This window comes from Cervus canadensis, chromosome 18 (assembly GCF_019320065.1).
Source record: "Cervus canadensis isolate Bull #8, Minnesota chromosome 18, ASM1932006v1, whole genome shotgun sequence".
Taxonomy (NCBI): domain Eukaryota; kingdom Metazoa; phylum Chordata; class Mammalia; order Artiodactyla; family Cervidae; genus Cervus; species Cervus canadensis.
In genome coordinates, this window is record NC_057403.1 from 7,045,589 (window position 1) to 7,064,527 (window position 18,939).

General features: G+C 50.5%; 1 protein-coding gene across 1 annotated transcript; it reads right to left on the minus strand.

Annotated features, from left to right (window-relative positions):
• Positions 1-7,576: 7,576 nt before the first annotated feature.
• LOC122420443 (basic proline-rich protein-like) lies at positions 7,577-18,904 on the minus strand. The gene is made up of 8 exons (XM_043435582.1): positions 18,844-18,904; positions 18,278-18,491; positions 17,919-18,084; positions 17,346-17,574; positions 17,003-17,274; positions 16,854-16,888; positions 15,136-16,618; positions 7,577-8,509 (listed from the first exon to the last, which is right to left on the minus strand). Exons 1-7 carry the CDS (start codon positions 18,902-18,904, stop codon positions 15,607-15,609), a joined length of 1,989 nt encoding a protein of 662 aa, XP_043291517.1. The 3' UTR covers positions 7,577-8,509; positions 15,136-15,606.
• Between the last annotated feature and the right edge of the window lie 35 nt (positions 18,905-18,939).

The window sequence follows — 18,939 nt, forward strand, 5'->3', positions numbered from 1 at the left end:
GGCCTCTTCACTGCGGTGTGCGGGCTTCTCACTGCCCTGGCTTCTCTCCTGTAGTTCAGCACGGGCTCTAGAGTTGGGGCTCAGTAGTGCTGGCACACGGGCTTAGCTGCTCCTCCTCATGTGGGATCTTCCCAGACCAGAGATCGAACCTGTGTGCCTTGCATTGCAAGGCGAATTCTTAACCACTGGACCACCACAGAAGCCCACCCCCCCATTATTATTATTTTTTTAAGGCGTTTGCTGACATTGACCAAGTTCCAAAGCCCTCAGCGTCTGAAGCCATGGCGTGTGTGTGTGCATTTAGTCACTCCGTCGTATTCACCCCTTTGGACAACAGCCCCCCAGGTTCCTCTGTGCAGGGGATTTTTTAAACAAAAAACTACATATACACCATGGAATACTACTCAGTCATGAAAAGGAAGGCATTTGAGTCAGTTCTTATGAGGTGGATGAACCTAGAGCCTATGATACAGAGTGAAGTAAGTCAGACAGATGAAAACAAATATCATATATTAACACATATATATGGAATCTAGAAGGATGGTACTGATGAATCCATTCACAGAGCAGCACTGGAGATGCAGAAATAGAGAACAGGTTTATGGACACAGACAGATTTATGGAATTGGAGAGAGTGGCGTGGATGCATATACACTAACATATGTAAAACAGATTTCCAATGGAAATTTTCTGCATGACCCAGGGAGCTCAAACTGGGGCTCTGTAACAACCTAGAGGGGTAGGAAGGGGTGGGAGGTGGGAGGGAGGTTCAAAAGGAGAGGACATATGTACACCTATGGCTAACTCATGTTGATGTATGGCAGAAATGAAACCAATAATGTAAAGCAATCATCCTTTAATTAAAAATATATAAATTTCACTTACTTTAAATAGATTTTTAAAAGGAAAAAAGAATACTCCAATGGGTTGCCACTTCCTTCTCCAGAGGACCTTCCTGACCCAGGGGTCAAACCTGAGTCTTCTGTGTCTCCTGCATTGCAGGTGGTTATCTTTACCCGCTGAGCCCTTAGGAAGCCCAAAGCCCGTACACTTCAGAGATCTTCAGGTTAAGTGAGTCAACACTCTGCTTTGTTTTGTTTTCCCCATCAGGTCAACTGGAGCTGGAATGATCTCGGATGTGCCTAACACAACCTTGCCCCTCACCACCAGGCCCTCACACCCGCACCTACTCACCCTCAGCACCCAAAACTGCCCCACACCTCCCCACAAGACTTGCCTTCAATGTCGCAGCTCACAACCCTTCCATGGACTTCTGGGAAACCTGCTGACATATGTTCATGCTTTTTGGCAAGTCCTTCTCTGATGCCCATTAACATACAATAAAAATGACCAAAATCTGCTGTAGAAAGAAATAAGGACCAGTGTCTTAGTCAGTTCAGGCTGCCATAATGAAATACCAAATCTGGGAGGCTTAAACAAAAGGAATTTATTTCTCACAGTCCTGGAGGCTGAAAAGTCCAAGATCAAGGGGCTGGCTGATTCAGTTCCCTGGTGAGGAGGCGCTTCCTGGCTTGCAGACAGCCACCGTCTCACTGTGTCTTCCCGTAGGGGATCAAGAGAGAGCACGCACAGTGTTCTTTCTTTTCATTATTTGCTGTTGTTCAGTCACTAAGTCGTGTCCCACTCTGCGGCCCCATGGACTGCAGCACATGAGGCCTCCCTGTTTTTCACTGTCTTCCGCAGTTTTCTCAAACTCATGTCCATTGAGTCAGTGATGCCATCCAACCATCTCATCCCCTGTCTCCCCCTTCTTCTCCTGCCTGGCTCTTTCCCAGCATCAGGGTCTTTTCCAATGAGTCGGCTCTTTTTATCAGCTGGCCAAGGTATTGGAGCTTTAGCTTCAGCACCAATCCTTTCAATGAATATTCAGGGCTGATTTCCTTTAGAATTGACTGGTTTGCTCTCCTTGCAGTCTAAGGGACTCTCAAGAGTCTTCTCCAGCACCACTATTGGAAAGTATCAATTCTTCAGTGCTCAGCCTTCTTTATGGTCCAACTCTCACATCCGTACATGACTACTGGAAAAACTATACCTTTGACTATCGGGACCTATGTCAGCAAAGTGATGTCTCTGCTTTTTAATACGATGCCTAGGTTTGTCATTGCTTTTCTTCCAAGGAGCAAGCATCTTTTAATTTCACGAGGGTAGAAGCTCCACGATGAAATTAATGTCCTTATTATGATAAATACTAAAACCAAATCCAGGTACCATTTGTCATAACACGTGCCCAGTTGTCCTTCTTACACATTTCTACTTCACTCATTAACCATAACTGCCTTATCCATGTAAGGGATTAAGCAGGGAGGCCCTGAAACTACCAACAAAAATCTTACAAGCTGGAGTGTTTCTCTCTACCTGGATTTACCAGCAGTTGATCACACCTGAGAAAGGGGAAGAAACTGAAGCTCAAGAGCTCCTTCTGCTGGACATAGTGAACTTAGCACTTTCAACATACTTCAAAGATTAAGTTTACAAAGTTTCTTAGTTCCTTTTTCAAGAGGCAGTAGTCATGTATGGATGTGAGAGGTGGATCATAAAGAAGGCTGAGCACTGAAGAATTGATGCTTTCCAACTGTGGTGCTGGAGAAGACTCTTGAGAATACCTTGGGCTGCAAGGAGATCAAACCAGTCCATCCTAAAGGCAATCAATCCTGAATATTCATTGGAAGGACTGATGCTGAAGCGGAAGCTCCAATACTTTGGCCACCTGATGCAAAGAGCTGACACATTGAAAAAGACCCTGATGCTGGGAAAGATTGAAGGCAGGAGGAGAAGGGGACGACAGAAGACGATATGGTTGGATGGCATCACCAACTCGAGGGACATGAATTTGAGCAAGCTCCAGGAGATGATGAGGGACAGGGAAGCCTGGCATGATGCAGTCCCTGGGTTTACAAAAAGTCAGACATTACTGGGTGACCAAACAACAACAAAGTTTAGGAAAACCATGTTCTCAATGTGCAGATGGGCAAGGTCCAGCTTCCAACAAAAATAAAAAATATTCCATACACACACACAAATAACAAAAATAACATAGCAAGAGACTTCTGGTTTCAGTCCTAATGTTCAAATTGCTTGGAAGTTGTCACTTCTATTCTTACAAGGAGAAAAATGTGAAAAAACTGGGTGATCAATTATTTTTCTTAGAGATCACAGAGTAAGGCATCATCCTAAAATCTAGACACACTGGAATATCCAGGAAGTTACAGCTGAGATCTTTCTCTTCACTTTCTGCTCAGTTTTGCTGTGAACCTAAAACTGCTCTGAAAAATTGTCCATTACAATAGCACCACTACTACAGTCTAAGGAGACAAACCAAGAATCATAACAAGACTCTGACACGACCCAGATGTTGGAATTATCACACAGGGGGTTTAAAATAGCCATGATTACTACGTTAAGGGACATCACTCATGGCTCAGTGGTAAAGAATCCGCCTGATAATGCAAGAGACTCATCACTAGGTAGGGAAGATCCTTGAGAGAAGCAAAGGCAACACACTCTGGTATTCTTGCCGGCAAATCCCAAGGGCAGAGGAGCCGAGCGGGCTACAATTCACCAGGTCGCAAAAGAGTCGGACATGACTTAGCAACTAAACAACTATATTAAAGGTTCTAAAAGAAAAAGTAGGCAACATGCAAAAACAGACGGGATTGTCGCAGAGAGATGGAAGCTCTAAGACAGAATCAAAATGAAATGCCAGAAATAAAAAACACGGTAACAGAAATGAAGAACTGACTCCTCTCCTCAACACTGAGATGGGTCCAGGAGAGACAAGCCCTCAGTACCTATGGTCCTGGCTTGAGGAAGTATTGACTTTTAAAAAATATTGAATATTCTAATTCCTGAATATGATATATCTCCTATTTAGGGCTTCTTTAATTTCTCTCTGCAATATTTTCCAGTTTTCAGTGTAGAGGTCTTGAAACTGTTTTACTAATTTTACTTTTAGAAACAGTGTGGAGTTTTATGGTGTTTTTTTTAAAGCATTGTACTTTAATTTTCTGCTATTGCTAATATGAACATACAAGCTATTTCTATATGCTGATTTGGATAAGCGACTCTGTTAAATTACATACTAATTCCAATAGTTTGCTTGTATATTTCGTTTTCTCTGTACACTATCTCATCATTGGAAACAATGAGGTTTTACTTCTCCCTTTCCAATCACGATGCCTTTTATTCTTTTCATGTTTCATTGCACCCTCTAGTAATTTCATTACAATGTTGAGTAGAAGTGGTTGGGAAGGATATCCTTGTCTTTTCCTTGACCTCAGGTGAAAGTATTCAGTATTTCACTATTTAGTATAACTGAAAGCCCATGCTACATAAGGACAGTGAATCCAGGGCTGCTGCTGCTAAGTCGCTTCAGTCGTGTCCGACTCTGTGCGACCCCATAAACAGCAGCCCACCAGGCTCCACCATCCCTGGGATTCTCCAGGCAAGAACACTGGAGTGGGTTGCCATTGCCTTCTCCGAATCCAGGGCTACTCACCCCCCCCCCCCAAAAAATCTAGATCATAAATTGTATTGAGTTTACATACAGGATTTTCTTAACACTTATTTATTTATTTGGCTGCATCAGTTGTGACACTTGGTGAGGCCATCCAACCATCTCATCCTTTATTGCCCCCTTGTCCTGCCCTGCCCTCAATCTTTCTTAACACGAGGGTCTTTTCCAGTGATTCAGCTCTTCGCATCAGGTCGCCAAAGTATTGGAGCTTCAGCATCAGTCCTTCCAATGAATATTCAGGGTTGACATATTGTTTTTAAAACATTTGAAATTTATCTGTCACAGTTTAATATCTGGACACATCTAGCAACACTCTGAATGGCTAACTTCTCTTGAAAATCTTGACTCTCTGGCATTCCCACGTGTTAGACATCAGCTGGGCTAAGAGCTGTCGCCTTTATTCTGCCACATTCTCCCAGCAAGTGCTATGGTTTCCCCTGCACAGAGGCCGAAGTTCAGGTACCATTGGTCATACACTTGCCCTGCTGTTTTCCCTACCCCAGGCCTCCTGCAGTCATTTTTATACCTGCTTTACTACCGTGGGGACTTAGTTTTGCATCTCCTGGAAAAATAGATGCACTGATTCACCTAACAAATACCCCTCCAGCCAGAGGCTTACTTTCTAACTTCCTTTCTCAGGAGGGAATTTGCTCGCGGTCAGGCACGAAGACAAAGTCCAAGCCTGCCCCCTGCTGGACGATGTGCACTCAGCAAGCTCGACTGGTAAATTCAAGGAGACTCAAGATCTCCAGTTTCTTCCAACACATTTAAAAATATATATTTATTTATTTATTTGGCTGCTCCAGATCTTAGCTGCTGCACTTGGGATCTTTAGTTGTGCATGTGGGATCTAGTTCCCTGACCAGGGATTGAACCTGAGCCCCTGGCACTGGGACCACGGAGTCTTAGCCACTGGACCACCATGGAAGTTCAACACACTTTGAAAAAACAAAATTTTACAGAAACTTATTTTATTGAAGTATAGTTGATTTACAATGTTGTGTTAATTTATATTGTACAGCAAAGTGATTCAGATATAGATATATATATACATTTATATATATGTTTCCTATTTTTTCCATTATGGTTTATCACGGGATCTTGAATATTGTTCCCAGTGCTATACAGTACAACATTGTCATTCATCTATCCTATATTGAATAGTTTGCATCTGCTAATCCCAAACTCCCCATTCGTCCCTTCCCCACCCTCCCTCCACATTTTACAAATAATATAATATAAAAGGAATGTAGCATGAAAAAATTGTAGGGTATTTTAATTGGTTAACTTTTTCAAACAAAAGATGGTAGACTTTTGCAGCTTCCCACTTACTGGAAATTAAAGAAAGTTTTCTTTTTAGATACAAGCAATGAGGCAGCCCACTCCAGTATTCTTGCCTGGGAAATCCCATGGACAGAGGAGCCTGGCGGGGTACAGTCCATGGGGCTGCAAAGAGTCAGACATGACTTAGTGATTAAACAACAACAACATAAATATGATAAGACAACAAGATCAAAACAGAACTAGAAATGCTCAGGGAAAAAATAGTGACAATTAAAAATGAAATGTACTTATGAGCATAAAATACAGTCCTTGGCACACAGAAAATGAAAACCAGGGGCATAGACTCCAAGGTCTGTACAATCACACAGTGCGCAGAAGAACCAAGCATGAAGGTGATAAGAGAGAAGCGGGTATCTCTGGAGAAACCTAGTTACTCAGAGAATTCTTTGCTCAGTTCATTGCTAAAAACTAGAGAGTTGGGGGTAAATGGATGATTTTTTATGACCATGTAAATTTCAAAAATATTCTCAAGAAGAAATGAACATGTTAAACAGACAGTGCTCAGTCACTCAGTTGTGTCTGACTCTTTGTAACCCCGTGGACTGCAGCCTGCCAGGCTCCTCTGTCCCTGGGATTATCCAGGCAAGAATACTGGAGTGGGTGCCCATTTCCTTCTCCAGGGATTAAGTAGATTAGTAACTGTACAATAAACTGACAGAATCATATCAAATTATTTCGAACTGTCCACAAACAGATGATGCTGATTCAATGTAAACTAAAGATAAAAATTAAAAGTTGGGGTGGGGTTGGGAGGGAGGTTCAAGAAGGAGGGGGCGTACCTATACCTATGGCTGATTCATGTTAATATTTGGCAGAAAACAACAAAATTCTGCAAAGCAATTATCCTTCAATTGAAATAAATAAATAAAATCAGAAAAAGAAAAGTTGGAGTGGGGGTGGGAGGGAGGTTCAACAGAGAGGGAACATATGTATACTTACGGCTGATTCACGTTGTTGTATGGCAGAAACCAACACAACATTCTAAAGCAATTATCCTCCAATTCAAAATGCATTTTAAAAAAGAATGAAAAGTTGGGGACATCCCTTGTGGTCCAGTGGGGAAGGCCCTGTGTGTCCACCACCAAACTGGGAATGAATGGTGGTTGAGACAGGGAACAAGTTACACTCAAGAGAAACTAACCCAGGGTTAGAACTCTGAGCTTCCATGCTGGGGGGCTTAGGTTCAATCTCTGGTCAGGGAGTAAGAGTCTGTGTGCCATGTTGTGTGGCTGCTAAAAAAAAGGGCGGGGGGTGGGGGGACGAATCAAATAAGTAAACACATGATGGATAATGGAGAACTGGTTTCCCTTTCTCAGAGAAGGGATTTACACATATGGGAAGGCAGAAAACCAGAATGACCCAACTGGTATTGTGTTGGAACTAGAAATAAAGGAGTTGACGCATGAATTTCAATATGTGTTTTACGAATAGATTAATGAATGTGTACAGACTATTTCCAACTAAGTCAGAAACTAGGCAATTAGCTCACTATCACAATGAATGGGCTTCCCTGGTAGCCAACTGGTAAAGAATCTGCCTGCAATGTAGGAAACCCTGGTTCCATTTCTGGGTCAGGAAGATCCTCTGGAGAAGGGTTAGGTTACCCACTCCAGTATTCTTGGGCCCCCCTGGTGGCTCAGATGGTAAAGAATCTGCCTGTAACGCGGGAGACCTGGGTCTGATCCTTGAGTTGGGAAGATCCCCTGGAGGAGGGGCAGGTCAACCCACCCCAGTATTTTTGCCTGGAGAATCCCATGGACAGAGGAGCCTGGCAGGGTCACAAAGAGTCAGATACGACTGAGTGACTAAGCAAGCAATCACAATTACTATTTAACATTCTCACTGTGGGATTCTTGGTTGTGAAGGAAACCAATTCGGGTTAACTTAAGCAAAAAGGGGGTTCATTCATAGGACACTGGGCAGCTGACAGAGAGGATGAGAAAGCTCAACTTCCAAGTTTAGAAAGTGGGTCAAAACCCAAGGAAACAATGGGAGGAGAAGCGTAGCCAAGTTTGCCAAGGGACAGCCTGGTTCAGTGCCAAGGCCATCAGAGGGTGCACAGGGCCCTTCCTGACGTCTTTGTTGCTGTCGTTTAGTCGGTAAGTCATATCTGACTCTCTTGCAGCTCCACGCACTGTAGCCCACCAGGTTCCTCTGTCCATGGGATTTTCCAGGCAAGAATACTGGAGTGGGTTGCCATTTCCTACTCCAGGGGATCTTCCCAACCCAGGGATCAACCTTGCGTTTCCTGCATGGCAGGTGGATTCTTTACCACTGAGCCACTCGGGAAACCTCCTGAGGTCTTTACAGAGTCTCAGTGCAGAGACCCGCACACTAGGCCCTCAGTTTCAGGAAAAGCAAGTATCTAGCCTTTAAGTCCTTGGTGGTAGGAAGCAGAATCTTACCCAATGATGGAATTCCCAAACAGAAGTACCATTCAGTTCCTGGGTGCAAACATTGTTCTGAGAGTGCTCAGTTCAGTTGCTCAGTCATGTCTGATTCTTTGCGACCCCATGGACTGCAGCACGCCAGGCTTCCCTGTCCGTCACCAACTCCTGTAGCTTACTCAAACTCATGTCCATCGAGTCGATGATGCCATTCAACCATCTCATCCTCCTCTGAGAGTGCTGGCTAAATGCAATTACGAAACAGAACCAAATAAGAGGAATAAATATGGGAGGATGTATCTTTATCATCTGTAGTTAGTATGATTCTATACCTGGGACATCCAAAAAGTAACTGGAAATCTATTAGAAGCAATCCGATAACTCATTAAGGTGTCATGTTACACCACAGTCTTTCCACTTTAACACTACCGGTATTTGGAACGGGGCAATCCTTGCTCGGGGGAGAGGGAAGATGTTCTGTGGGATATTTTGCAGCTTCTCTGTCCTCTACTCACTAGATGCCAGTGGCATCCCCCTCCCTGACTCAGCTGGGACCAAAAAACTGTCTCCAGCCTGTGCCAAGTGTCCCCTGGAGGGAGACCAAAATCCATCCCATTAGCAGCAGATTAATTCATTTGTCAAATTCAATCAGTTTCTTCCATTAAAAAATAATGGAAAATTATTTTTGTTCCACCTGGAATGGCAGTGTGTGGTGTGAGACAGGGATCTAATTTTACTTGTTGCTTCCTCATCAGATCTGAACTAGTGTGTATAACTTATAGTTTGCCAGCTCAAAGAACCTGATAATGAGTTCTATTTTTCTGTAAATTCTCTTGGGCTTTCTAAGTAGGGGATCTTATCATCTGCAAATGATGATGCTTTTGTCTTTTCATTTCTCACATTTACACTGCTTGTTTCAATTTCCTGTCTAGCTGCTTTTCCTGGCACTTCAGGAGCAATTATAATCATGTTAATAGTAAAACTCTGCCTCACTTTAACAATAGCCAACATGTGGAAACAATCTAAGTGTTCATCAACAGATAAACAGATGAAGATGTGGTATATATACGCAATGGAATACTGCCGCTGCTGCTACTGCGTAGGCGCTTCAGTCATGTCAGAGTCTGTGTGACCCCGTGGACTGCAGCCTGCCAGGCTTGTCAGTCCATGGGATTCTCCAGGCAAGAATACCGGAGTGGGTTGCCATTTGCTCCTCCAGGGTATCTTCCCAAGCCAGGGATCGAACCCAGGTCTCCTGCATTGCGGGCAGATTCTTTACCACCAAGTCACCAGGGAAGCCCAATGGAATCCTACTCAGTCATTAAAAAAAAAAAAAAAGATGACATGTTGCCATTTGTAGCAACATGGATGGACCTAGAGATGATCATACTAAGTGAAGTCAGTCAGACAGAGAAAGACAAATATCACATGATATCTCTTATATGTGGACTCTAAAAAAAGTCATACAAATGAACTTATTTACAAAGGAGAAATAGAACTACAGACAGAAAACGAACTTGTGATCACCAAAGGGGAAGGGGAGGGATAAATTAGGGGGCTGGAATTAACACATACACACTACTATGTCTAAACAACAAACGACAGAGACCTACTACATAGCACAGGAATTGTATTCAATATTTTGTAATAATCTATAAGGGAAAAGATATAATTGAATCTCTGTACACCTCAAACTAACAAATTGCAAATCAACATTTCAAAAAAATTTTCAAAAATATTTTAAAAGATGAAAAAATCTTAGATTCTAGTCATCTCTGTTAGGGGATCACAGCTGAACGAATGAATGTTCTGATTGGCCCATATTGGGTCACTTGTCCAGGGGGGAAGGAGGAAGGGCATTTTATTAGAACATTCTTGTTAGAGTCACCTGGAATGGGTTTCTCATGGGAAAGGCAGATTCTATCACCAGAGGAAGGAGAGGTGGATGACTGATGGGCTTGAAGAAACAGTGTCCACTCCCACTCCACTCTCCATGAAGCTCAGAACCATCTTCTCTCCCATTTGCTGAGATGTGAAGAGTGGACTAGTTGAAGGCCCTTCACCATTCAGATGACTAGAAGGCATGGCCGTAAGGGAAAGAGATAGGCCGTGGAGAGACCCTCCTTTAAAAACCACACCAACCCTCCACCCAGAAAAGAGTTAATAGTGGGAATAAGATCTGTCATCTTCTGGGTCTTCCCTGGTGGTCCAGTGTTTGAGAATCCACCTCCCAATGCAGGAGACACGGGTTTGATCCTAGTTCCAGGAAGATTCCACGTGCCACGAGGCAAGTGGACCTTCGAGCCACAACTGCTGAGCTTACACACCCATGCTCTGCAATAAGAGAAGCCACCACAATAAGAGACCTGCACACCACAACTGGAGAAAGTCCTCATGCAGCAACAGGGACCCAGTACAGCCAAAAATAAAAAATAAATTGAAAATTTTTTGTCATCTTCTTCCCACCCACTACCAGCCTATACGCACAGAAAAGGTGGCCCCCTTCCCAATTCCTAAAGTCCACTGGGGTAAACTGCCATTTGGGATTACTTAATGGCATGATCGCAGAAGGCAATGGCACCCCACTCCAGTACTCTTCTTGCCTGGAAGATCCCATGGACAGAGGAGCCTGGTAGGCTGCAGTCCATGGGGTCACTAGGAGTCGGACACGACTGAGCAACTTCCCTTTCACTTTTCACTTTCATGCATTGGAGAAGGAAATGGCAACCCACTCCAGTGTTCCTGCCTAGAGCCTGGTGAGCTGCTGTCTATGGGGTCACACAGAGTCAGACTTGACTGAAGCAACTTAGCAGCAGCAGCAGTCATGGCATGATGGGAGCATCTGTTGCATTTGGATCATCTGACATTAATATTTTGGGTGATCTGCTGTCTGAGGATTATCCCACCTGTGGGGATTAAGCGGTGTTGTGGGGCACTGTCTTGAGTTTGGAAGCATTCTCTGATGGTGCTATAGGATTATGTCAGGTTTGGGGTTGATTCCTCCCATGGAAGGATCCTCTGCTACTTGGAAGTTCTTCATAATTTCTTCATAACCTTCGTGTCCCTGTTTCTACAGCATTAATAAGTGAGTCCTTGATTCAGACCTACTTCAGGGCAGGTTGAAGTGTCTTCCTGGCTCACAGTTTCTGTTCCAGGGAATGGCGGACAGCCTTGTGAAGGGCGGGGAGTTTGTATTTTCCATTGGCATGCTGTTCTAAAGGGATATGGGCTTCCCTGGTGGCTCAGAGGTTAAGGCATCGGCCTACAATGTGGGAGACCTGGGTTCGATCCCTGGGTTGGGAAGATCCCCTGGAGAAGGAGATGGCAACCCACTCCAGTATGCTTGCCTGGAGAATCCCATGGATGGAGGAGCCTGGTAGGCTACAGTCCAGGGGGTCGCAAAGAGTCGGACATGACTGAGTGACTTCATTTTCACTTTCTAAAGGGATAATAGGAAAGGTGGAACTTCTATCTCAGGAGTTGATGGGAATGGTGGTCACCCTGTATTGTAGTAGGATAGAAATTATGGATATTGGGTATCAAGGACTGACAAGAACTGTGGTACTGTGTGTCAATATCAGATGGAAGTGGTGGACCCTGAGTCCCAGGGGCTGATGGGAACGAATGGTGGATCCCGAGTCTCAGGGGCTGATGGGAATGAATGGTGGGTTCTGAGTCTCAGGGGCTGATGGGAATGAACGGTGGATCTTGAATTTTAGAGATGTGTGGAAATGGCAATAGTTCAGTATTAGCTGTCAAGGGAGTTATGAACTCTGTATATCAAAGAACGATGGAAACAGTGCTTCCTATGAGTCATTAACAAATGGTAACTGAGGCCTTATGCTTCAGCAACTAACGGAAATTAAATTCTTTTATCCCAGAACTTAGGCAAGTCTCAGCCTAACCCATCAACCACTTGTTATTCATCCATCTCTCCATTCATTCATTTGGCAAACGTGTTCCCGAGCCCTTCCTCTGAGCCACACCCTATGCTGAGTGATACTGAGGACGCAGAGATGACTCAGATCTCCATGGCGCCTTCAGTGAACTCTGAGACAGACCCAGACGGCGAGAATCACCAAACAAGGGAATCGGGGCAAGGACAAGACAGCAGGGTGGTGTGGTTTTCGTCCTGATATGAACGCAGGGCATCTGAAGATGAGAATAGACTGCCAGTCATTCTGGATGCCAAGTAAGGTGCAGGGGCTGACAAAAGATCCTTTAATCAAGTGTGAATCTACCTGCATGACAAGTCTAACCTGTGCTGGACAGCAACCCCCAGCAAGTTGGACATTTTCACAGAGGCAGCCCGTCTCCAAAGAAAGGGCATAGAACGTGGACCCAGAGAGGCCTGGGTTCAGGCTCTGCCATTCACTTTGTAAGCATGGGCAACTCACTATTCAGAACCTCAGTTCTCTCATCCTTACATGGAGATAAAACAATCCTTAAAATTAAGACTGCTGCTGGGAAGTCCCTGGTGGTCCAGTGGTTGAGACTCCATGCTTCCAGTGCAGGGGGCATGGGCTTGATCCCTGGTGAGGGAACTAAGATCCCACAAGTAGCAGGGTGTGGCCAAAAAAACCCAAACAAGTTGACTGAGATAATGTGTAACAAGTACTCAGCCCAGAGGCTGTCCTTAAGTAGACATTTGAGAAAGGATTGGCATTTGTTATTATGCCTATCATTAGTAATTAGTGACAAAATTTAAAGAACCTAGAAGTATTTATCAAATAGCTGGGTCCAGAGGCTTCAGAGCAGTGGAAGAAATCAGTTTTATAAATAACAGTAAAAAAATAAATAAATATAACAGTAATTTGCATATTCATAAGCATTAGTTTCTTTATGTGAAAAACCCCTCCTAGTTGATAACAAGTATGGATGAATAAGGGTTTCCCAAGTGACACTAGTGGTAAAGAACCCACCTGCCAATGAAAGAGACATAAGAGATGAGAGTTCGATCCCTGGGTCAGGAAGATCCCCTGGAGAAGGCCATGCCACCCACTCCAGTATTTTTGCCTGGAGAATCCCATGGACAGAAGAGCCTGGTGGGCTACAGTCCGTGGGGTCGCAAAGAGTCGGACAGGACTGAAGCGACTTAGCATGCACACATGGATGAATAAATTTATACAATGGAATACTACTGCTGTTTAATCACTAACTCGTATGCAGCTCTGCACGACCACGCAGACTGTGGCCTGCCAGGCTTCTCTGTCCATGGGATTTCCCAGGCATGAATACTGGAGTGAGTCGCCATTCCCTTCTCCAGGTGAACTTCCTGACCTAGGGCTCAAACTACATCTTCTACACTGGCAGGCAGATTCTTCACTGCTGAGCCACCAGGGAAGACATGGAATACTATAGAGCCACTAAAATGAATGAGGTACCTCTATAAGCTACATTGACATAGGAGGATTGTCAGGATATAGTGTTTAAAAAAAAGCAAAGCATAGAATAATACGATCCCACCTGGGGACAAAATAGAGGCGGTTAATATAATACATGCGTGAAAGTGAAAGTTGCTCAGTCGTGTCCAACTCTTTGCAACCCCATGGCCTCTACAGTCCACGGAATTCTCTAGGCCAGAATACTGGAGTCGATAGCCTTTCCCTTCTCCATGTGATCTTCCCAACCCAGGGATCAAACCCAGGTCTCCCGCATTGCAGGTGAATTCTTTACCAGCTGAGCCATAAGGGAAGCCTGCTACGCAAGAACTGCTGCTGCTGCTAAGTCGCTTCAGTCGTATCTGACTCTGTGTGACCCCATAGAGGGCAGCCCACCAGGCTCCCCCGTCCCTGGGATTCTCCAGGCAAGAACACTGGAGTGGGTTGCCATTTCCTTCCCAATGCATGAAAGTGAAAAGTGAAAGTGAAGTTGCTCAGTCATGTCCAACTCTTAGCGACCCCATGGACTGCAGCCTACCAGGCTCCTCCATCCATGGGATTTTCCAGGCAAGAGTACTGGAGTGGGTTGCCATTGCCTTCTTCATATGCAAGTACAAAAGAATATTCTTCTGGAAAGATACAAAAGAAACTGGTAAGCATGAGCTGTCCCCAGAGAGGAGTGGGTGGTCAGGGACAGGGCAGGAGGAGATGGCATTTTTCACTGCTGGGACCCCAGGACTTTACACTCACCACTGCCTCAATAAGTCCTCAATATGTCCTCTGGCCCCTACTGTCCACTAGGTCCCAATCGGCACACAGCACCTGCCCTCTTCTGCACCCCCTTCTCCCTCTGGTTCCCCATCCAGAACAACTCCTGTCCCTGCCAGTCTCAGGGCCAGGCTTCTGATTGTTGCATCTTCCTCACCCCTTCCATCCTCATCACCCTCCTCACATTCTCTGCCCCGCCCCCTCCTCTGGGTCCCCAGGGTCCCAGCTTCGGATCAAGCAACCGCCTCACCAGCCTCCAGCAGTCTCTTCGCCCCAACTCATCCCCCACAGGCCCCAGAGGGATCGCTCTGACACCCCAAATCTGACCCTGCCCCTCCCTTTGCTCTCAGACACCCACAAGGGGGAGTTCCCCCGCCCCCGGACAGCCAAGCGCTGGGCACCTGGCCCCGCCCACCACCTCAGCCTCCTCTTGCAGGCTCGGGAGTTCCCATCAGACTTGACAGCCTGCCCTTCTCCCAGAATCGGCCCCTGGTTTCCTTTGGGCCTCTGCTTCAGCTGTGCCCTCCGCCTGCAACGCCCTTTCGGCCGCCTCTCTCTCCCTCTCTCTCTCTCTCTCACAATTCAGATCTAACTTCTCCTAGTTCTTGGAGGTCACAACCACCGCCTTGTCTGGAGGCCCTTTCGGCTGTCGCCAGCTGAAAGGATTCCTGCCCCCTACCCCGGAGCTCCCACAAGCCGCTGGTCCCTCCCTTCGTCATACCCCGATCGCCCAGGATTGGAACTGTCTGCGTCTGGGTCTGTCTCCTCCATCAGACTGTGAGCTCCGTCTGCAAGGGCAGATCTGGGTCTGATTCACCTTTCTGTCCCCCAGTGGGTGGGTGGCTGGAGAGACCGAAGCGTAGGGAGGGGAAAGAGGCTGGGAGAGCAGAAAGGGGGAGACAGAGCGGGGAGAGGAGAAGACCCTGATTGCGGGGGGGGGTTGGGGGTGAGTGATGTAAGGAGAAAGAGAGACGCGGAGACGGAGACACGGGGGCGGGGGGTTGGGGGGAGCACAGGGCCAGGAGGAGGCAGGCATAGTGAAGGAAAGGGAGGAGAGGTGGAGGGGACGAAAGAAAGCGGAAAGCAGAGAACCGGCCCCGGCCCAGGGAGGAGGGAGGGAGGGAGGAGCGGGAGCGCCGCCGGCTCACCCTGCCGCCTCCCGGCCCCTTTTGTCCCTTCCCTCCTCCCTGCGTCACGCTCCCCGGCCCGGCCTCCCCGCCCCACTCCCTCCCCCGCCCCGCTCCCTCCTCCCCGGGGCTGGATGGAATTTTTTCCCCTGGACCGGGGCCAGCTCCGGGGCAGGGGCGGGGCGGGGGGAGCCGGTGGTGGTGGAAGCCAGGCCGGACTGGGCCGGGCGGTGGGGAGGGGCCGGGGCGGGGGCCCCCTGGGTAGGGGGCTGGTCCGGCGGGGTCCCAGGCGGGGGAGCCGGGCCCGCAGAACCGGGAGGAGGCCCAGGCCAGCGGGAGTCGGGGAGGAGGCAAGGAGGATGGCGGGGACGCCGGGAGGAAGGGGAGAGGCCGTCGGGCGGCGAAGGCGGGGAGAGGATGGAGAGCTGGCGGCGGCGGCGGCGGCGGCAGCAGAGGGGCCCGGCTGGGCCCGGCCCCGGGGGGCTGCCCGCCGAGACCCTTCCCCCGACGCGGGAGCGGTGGAGCCGTGAGTCTACCGAGAGGGAGTGGCGTGGGACCCGGGGCCCGGATCCAGGGTCCCTGGATTTCTGGGTTCCTGGAGGAGGAGGAGGAGGGGGCTGGGGACCCAGAGTCCCGAATCCTTGGAGGTGGGGATTCGGGGGCTTGGATTCTGGGGTTCTGGAGGAGGAGCGGGCCAGGAGCACCTCCTGGATTCCACTGGGAGGGGAGAGATGGGGCTGGGGTAGCTGGCGAGGCTCGGGACCGGAGGAGACTCGGGAGGGATGCCCTCCTGCGCCCTCAGGGGAGCTCGAGGGAGAGGCTGGCTCTGGAGGTGCCTCTGGCCGCGGAAGGGTTAACGTCTGGCTGGAGGGGCGGGGGAGGGGCAGGGAAGGGGCTGCGGGGCTCTGAGGGGTCAAGGGTGAGCCGTGCCAGTGGGAGGGGGCTGCCGAGGAGGGGGAGGTTGTCTGGGCTGCCAGACAGGCCAGGGTCAGCGGCGGGGGCAGGGGATGTCTGGCGCAGGAGAGGCCCAGCGTCCAGACTCCCTTGGGGACCGGGATTCCAGGCCCTGGCCCCCTCCTCCCTCAGACCGGTGCGTCCGCGACCCGGCCCCTCCCGCAGAATTCCAGCGTCCGAACCCCCAGCCCCCTTTTTTAGCCCCGGACCGTGGAGTCTGGGCCTGCAGCCTCTTCTTCCCTCAGCCCTGGGCGGGGAGGGAGGGGCTGCGCGTCCACATTCCAGCCCCCCGATGCTCCACGAAACCCCGGAGTTCGGGCCCCCAGACCCTTCCTCCCGCGAACCCAGGCGTCCCCACCTCCTCTTCTTTGGCCCCAGCTGGAGTCCAGCCCTCTGGGGGTTAAGGGGGCGGGGCCACTGGTTGCCATGGTGCCAGACTGTTTGGGTCTGCTCTCTGACCCTTGGGGGCTCCCCAGGGTCTGCGGGGAGGGGGAGGGGGGCCCAGACCTGGGCGAAGTCCCGCGCCAACCCTTTCCCCGGGTCGGGACTGCGGGCCCGGGGAGTCCGCGTCTCCACCGAGGCCCGGTGCGGTGACCTCGAGCGGGTCCTGACCACCCCACGCCCTCCCCTCTCTGCGGGCCTCAGTTTCCCCAGTAGAGACGAGCCGAAGCCGCGGGGCGATGCTGCGGCCCCGCGAACCCTGAGGACGCTCGGCTTCCCTCGGCTCGCACCCCCTCCCCAGGCCCCCGGCAGCCCCGGGGCATGCTGGGAGCCCGGGCCTGGGCTCCGGGCCAGGTTGGGGGGGGGCGGGGGGGCGGGGGCCGCCTCCTCCCTTCCCCTTCCTCCCCACCTTGGCCCGGCTCGCGCCCCCGCCGGAGGGTCGGGGAGGCCGGGAAGGAGGGAAGCGGGATGCGAGCGGGGTCCGCGGACCCGTCCCTGGGCCCCCCCACCTCCGCCCTTCCCCCCGGCCTCCCCCGCCCCTCCGCGCCTCCCCGCCTCCCCAGCAGGTCGCTACCCCGGCCCTGGGCCCCTGCGCGAACCACCCCCACCCCACCCCCAGCTCCAGACCTGGCTCCGAGCTGCGGCGAGGGGGAGGGAGAGAAGGAAGGAGAAAGGGGGGGGGGGTAGGGAGGGAGGCGAGAGACCCGGGAGGGAGAGAAGGAGAAAGAGAGAGAGAGGCTAGGAGGGAGACGGAGGGGGAGAAGGAGGCCGGGAGATGGAGAGACGGGGGAGGGAGGCAGGCAGGGGGGAAAAGGGGGGGAGGAGAGGAGAGTGAGACGGGGAAATCGAGGGAGAGACGAGCGAAGAGGGACAAAGACAGAGGGAGGGGTGCGGAGCAGGGGAGGGGGCAAGACCGGAGGGAAAGGGAAAGAAGCAGAAAGGAGGAGAGGAGAGAGCGCGAGGCGGGGGAGGGCGGAGAGACACGGCCCGAGAAAGGCCCCTGCGAGCCGGGGACGGCCGCGCGCGGGGGGAGGCGCGGATGGGCAGTGCAGAGCCGGGGAGGAGCACACGGAGGCTGCAGGAGACGGGGGCCAGGTGAGGCCGAGGGCGAGCGGGCCGGACCGGGAGAGAGGACCGGGAAGATGGAGCTGGAGCGGGAGACGGCGGGAGCAAGACCGCCGGAGCCCTGGACCGAGGCGGAGGTTCTCAGGTGCACTGTCTCAGCCCCGGGCTGGGGAGGGCGGGCGCTGGGCCCTCTTGCCTGGAAGGCCTGGCCCCTCCCACTCCTCCCCCACACCCCGCCACCCCACCCTACGGCTGGCTGGGGCTCAGCCTTCCCACCTGCGAAATGGGGGTGCCGATGGCACCTCGCGCCCCGCCGGAGAGATGACACAGGCCTGGGGCGGCATCCGCGCGCAGGCATCCCAGTTGTCAGTGTGGTACTTGGTGAGAGGCCAAAAGCAGGGGTGAGAGAGGAGCAGATACCCAGACAGGCTTTCACGCCGGTTTATAGCCCCTGGGCGGCCTCCGCCCCGCTCCTGAAATTTCCGATTATCTGACAGGTAGGGAGGGAGGGAGCTGGCCCAAGTGGCCAAACTCTGAAACTGGTGAGGTTCCCTCGGACCGGGGATCCAGGAAGCCGGGCTGCGTCTTCTCCAAAGGAGACAGGCCTGGCTGGATTCCCGGGTCTGAGGGAGGGGCCGGGGACCTGGCCTCCTGGGTCCCCTAGGGAGAAGAGGGGCTTGAGGACTTGGACTTTTGAATCTCAGGGAGCAGTGGGAGCTAGAGCCTGGATTCCGGGGATCTTCGGGGAGGAAGGGGCCGAGAGACTGACTCCTGGGTTCCTTGGGGAGGAGGGGGCCGGGGGCCCGGATTCCTGGGTCCTGGCACCCACCCGTAGAACCGACCTTGCGGGGCCTTCGCCGCACACAAGCTCGTGTCTGTGGGTCCGTGTCGGGGGCTCACCATCGCGGCTGGGGCCTCCCCGGCCCTCCCCGCCCTCC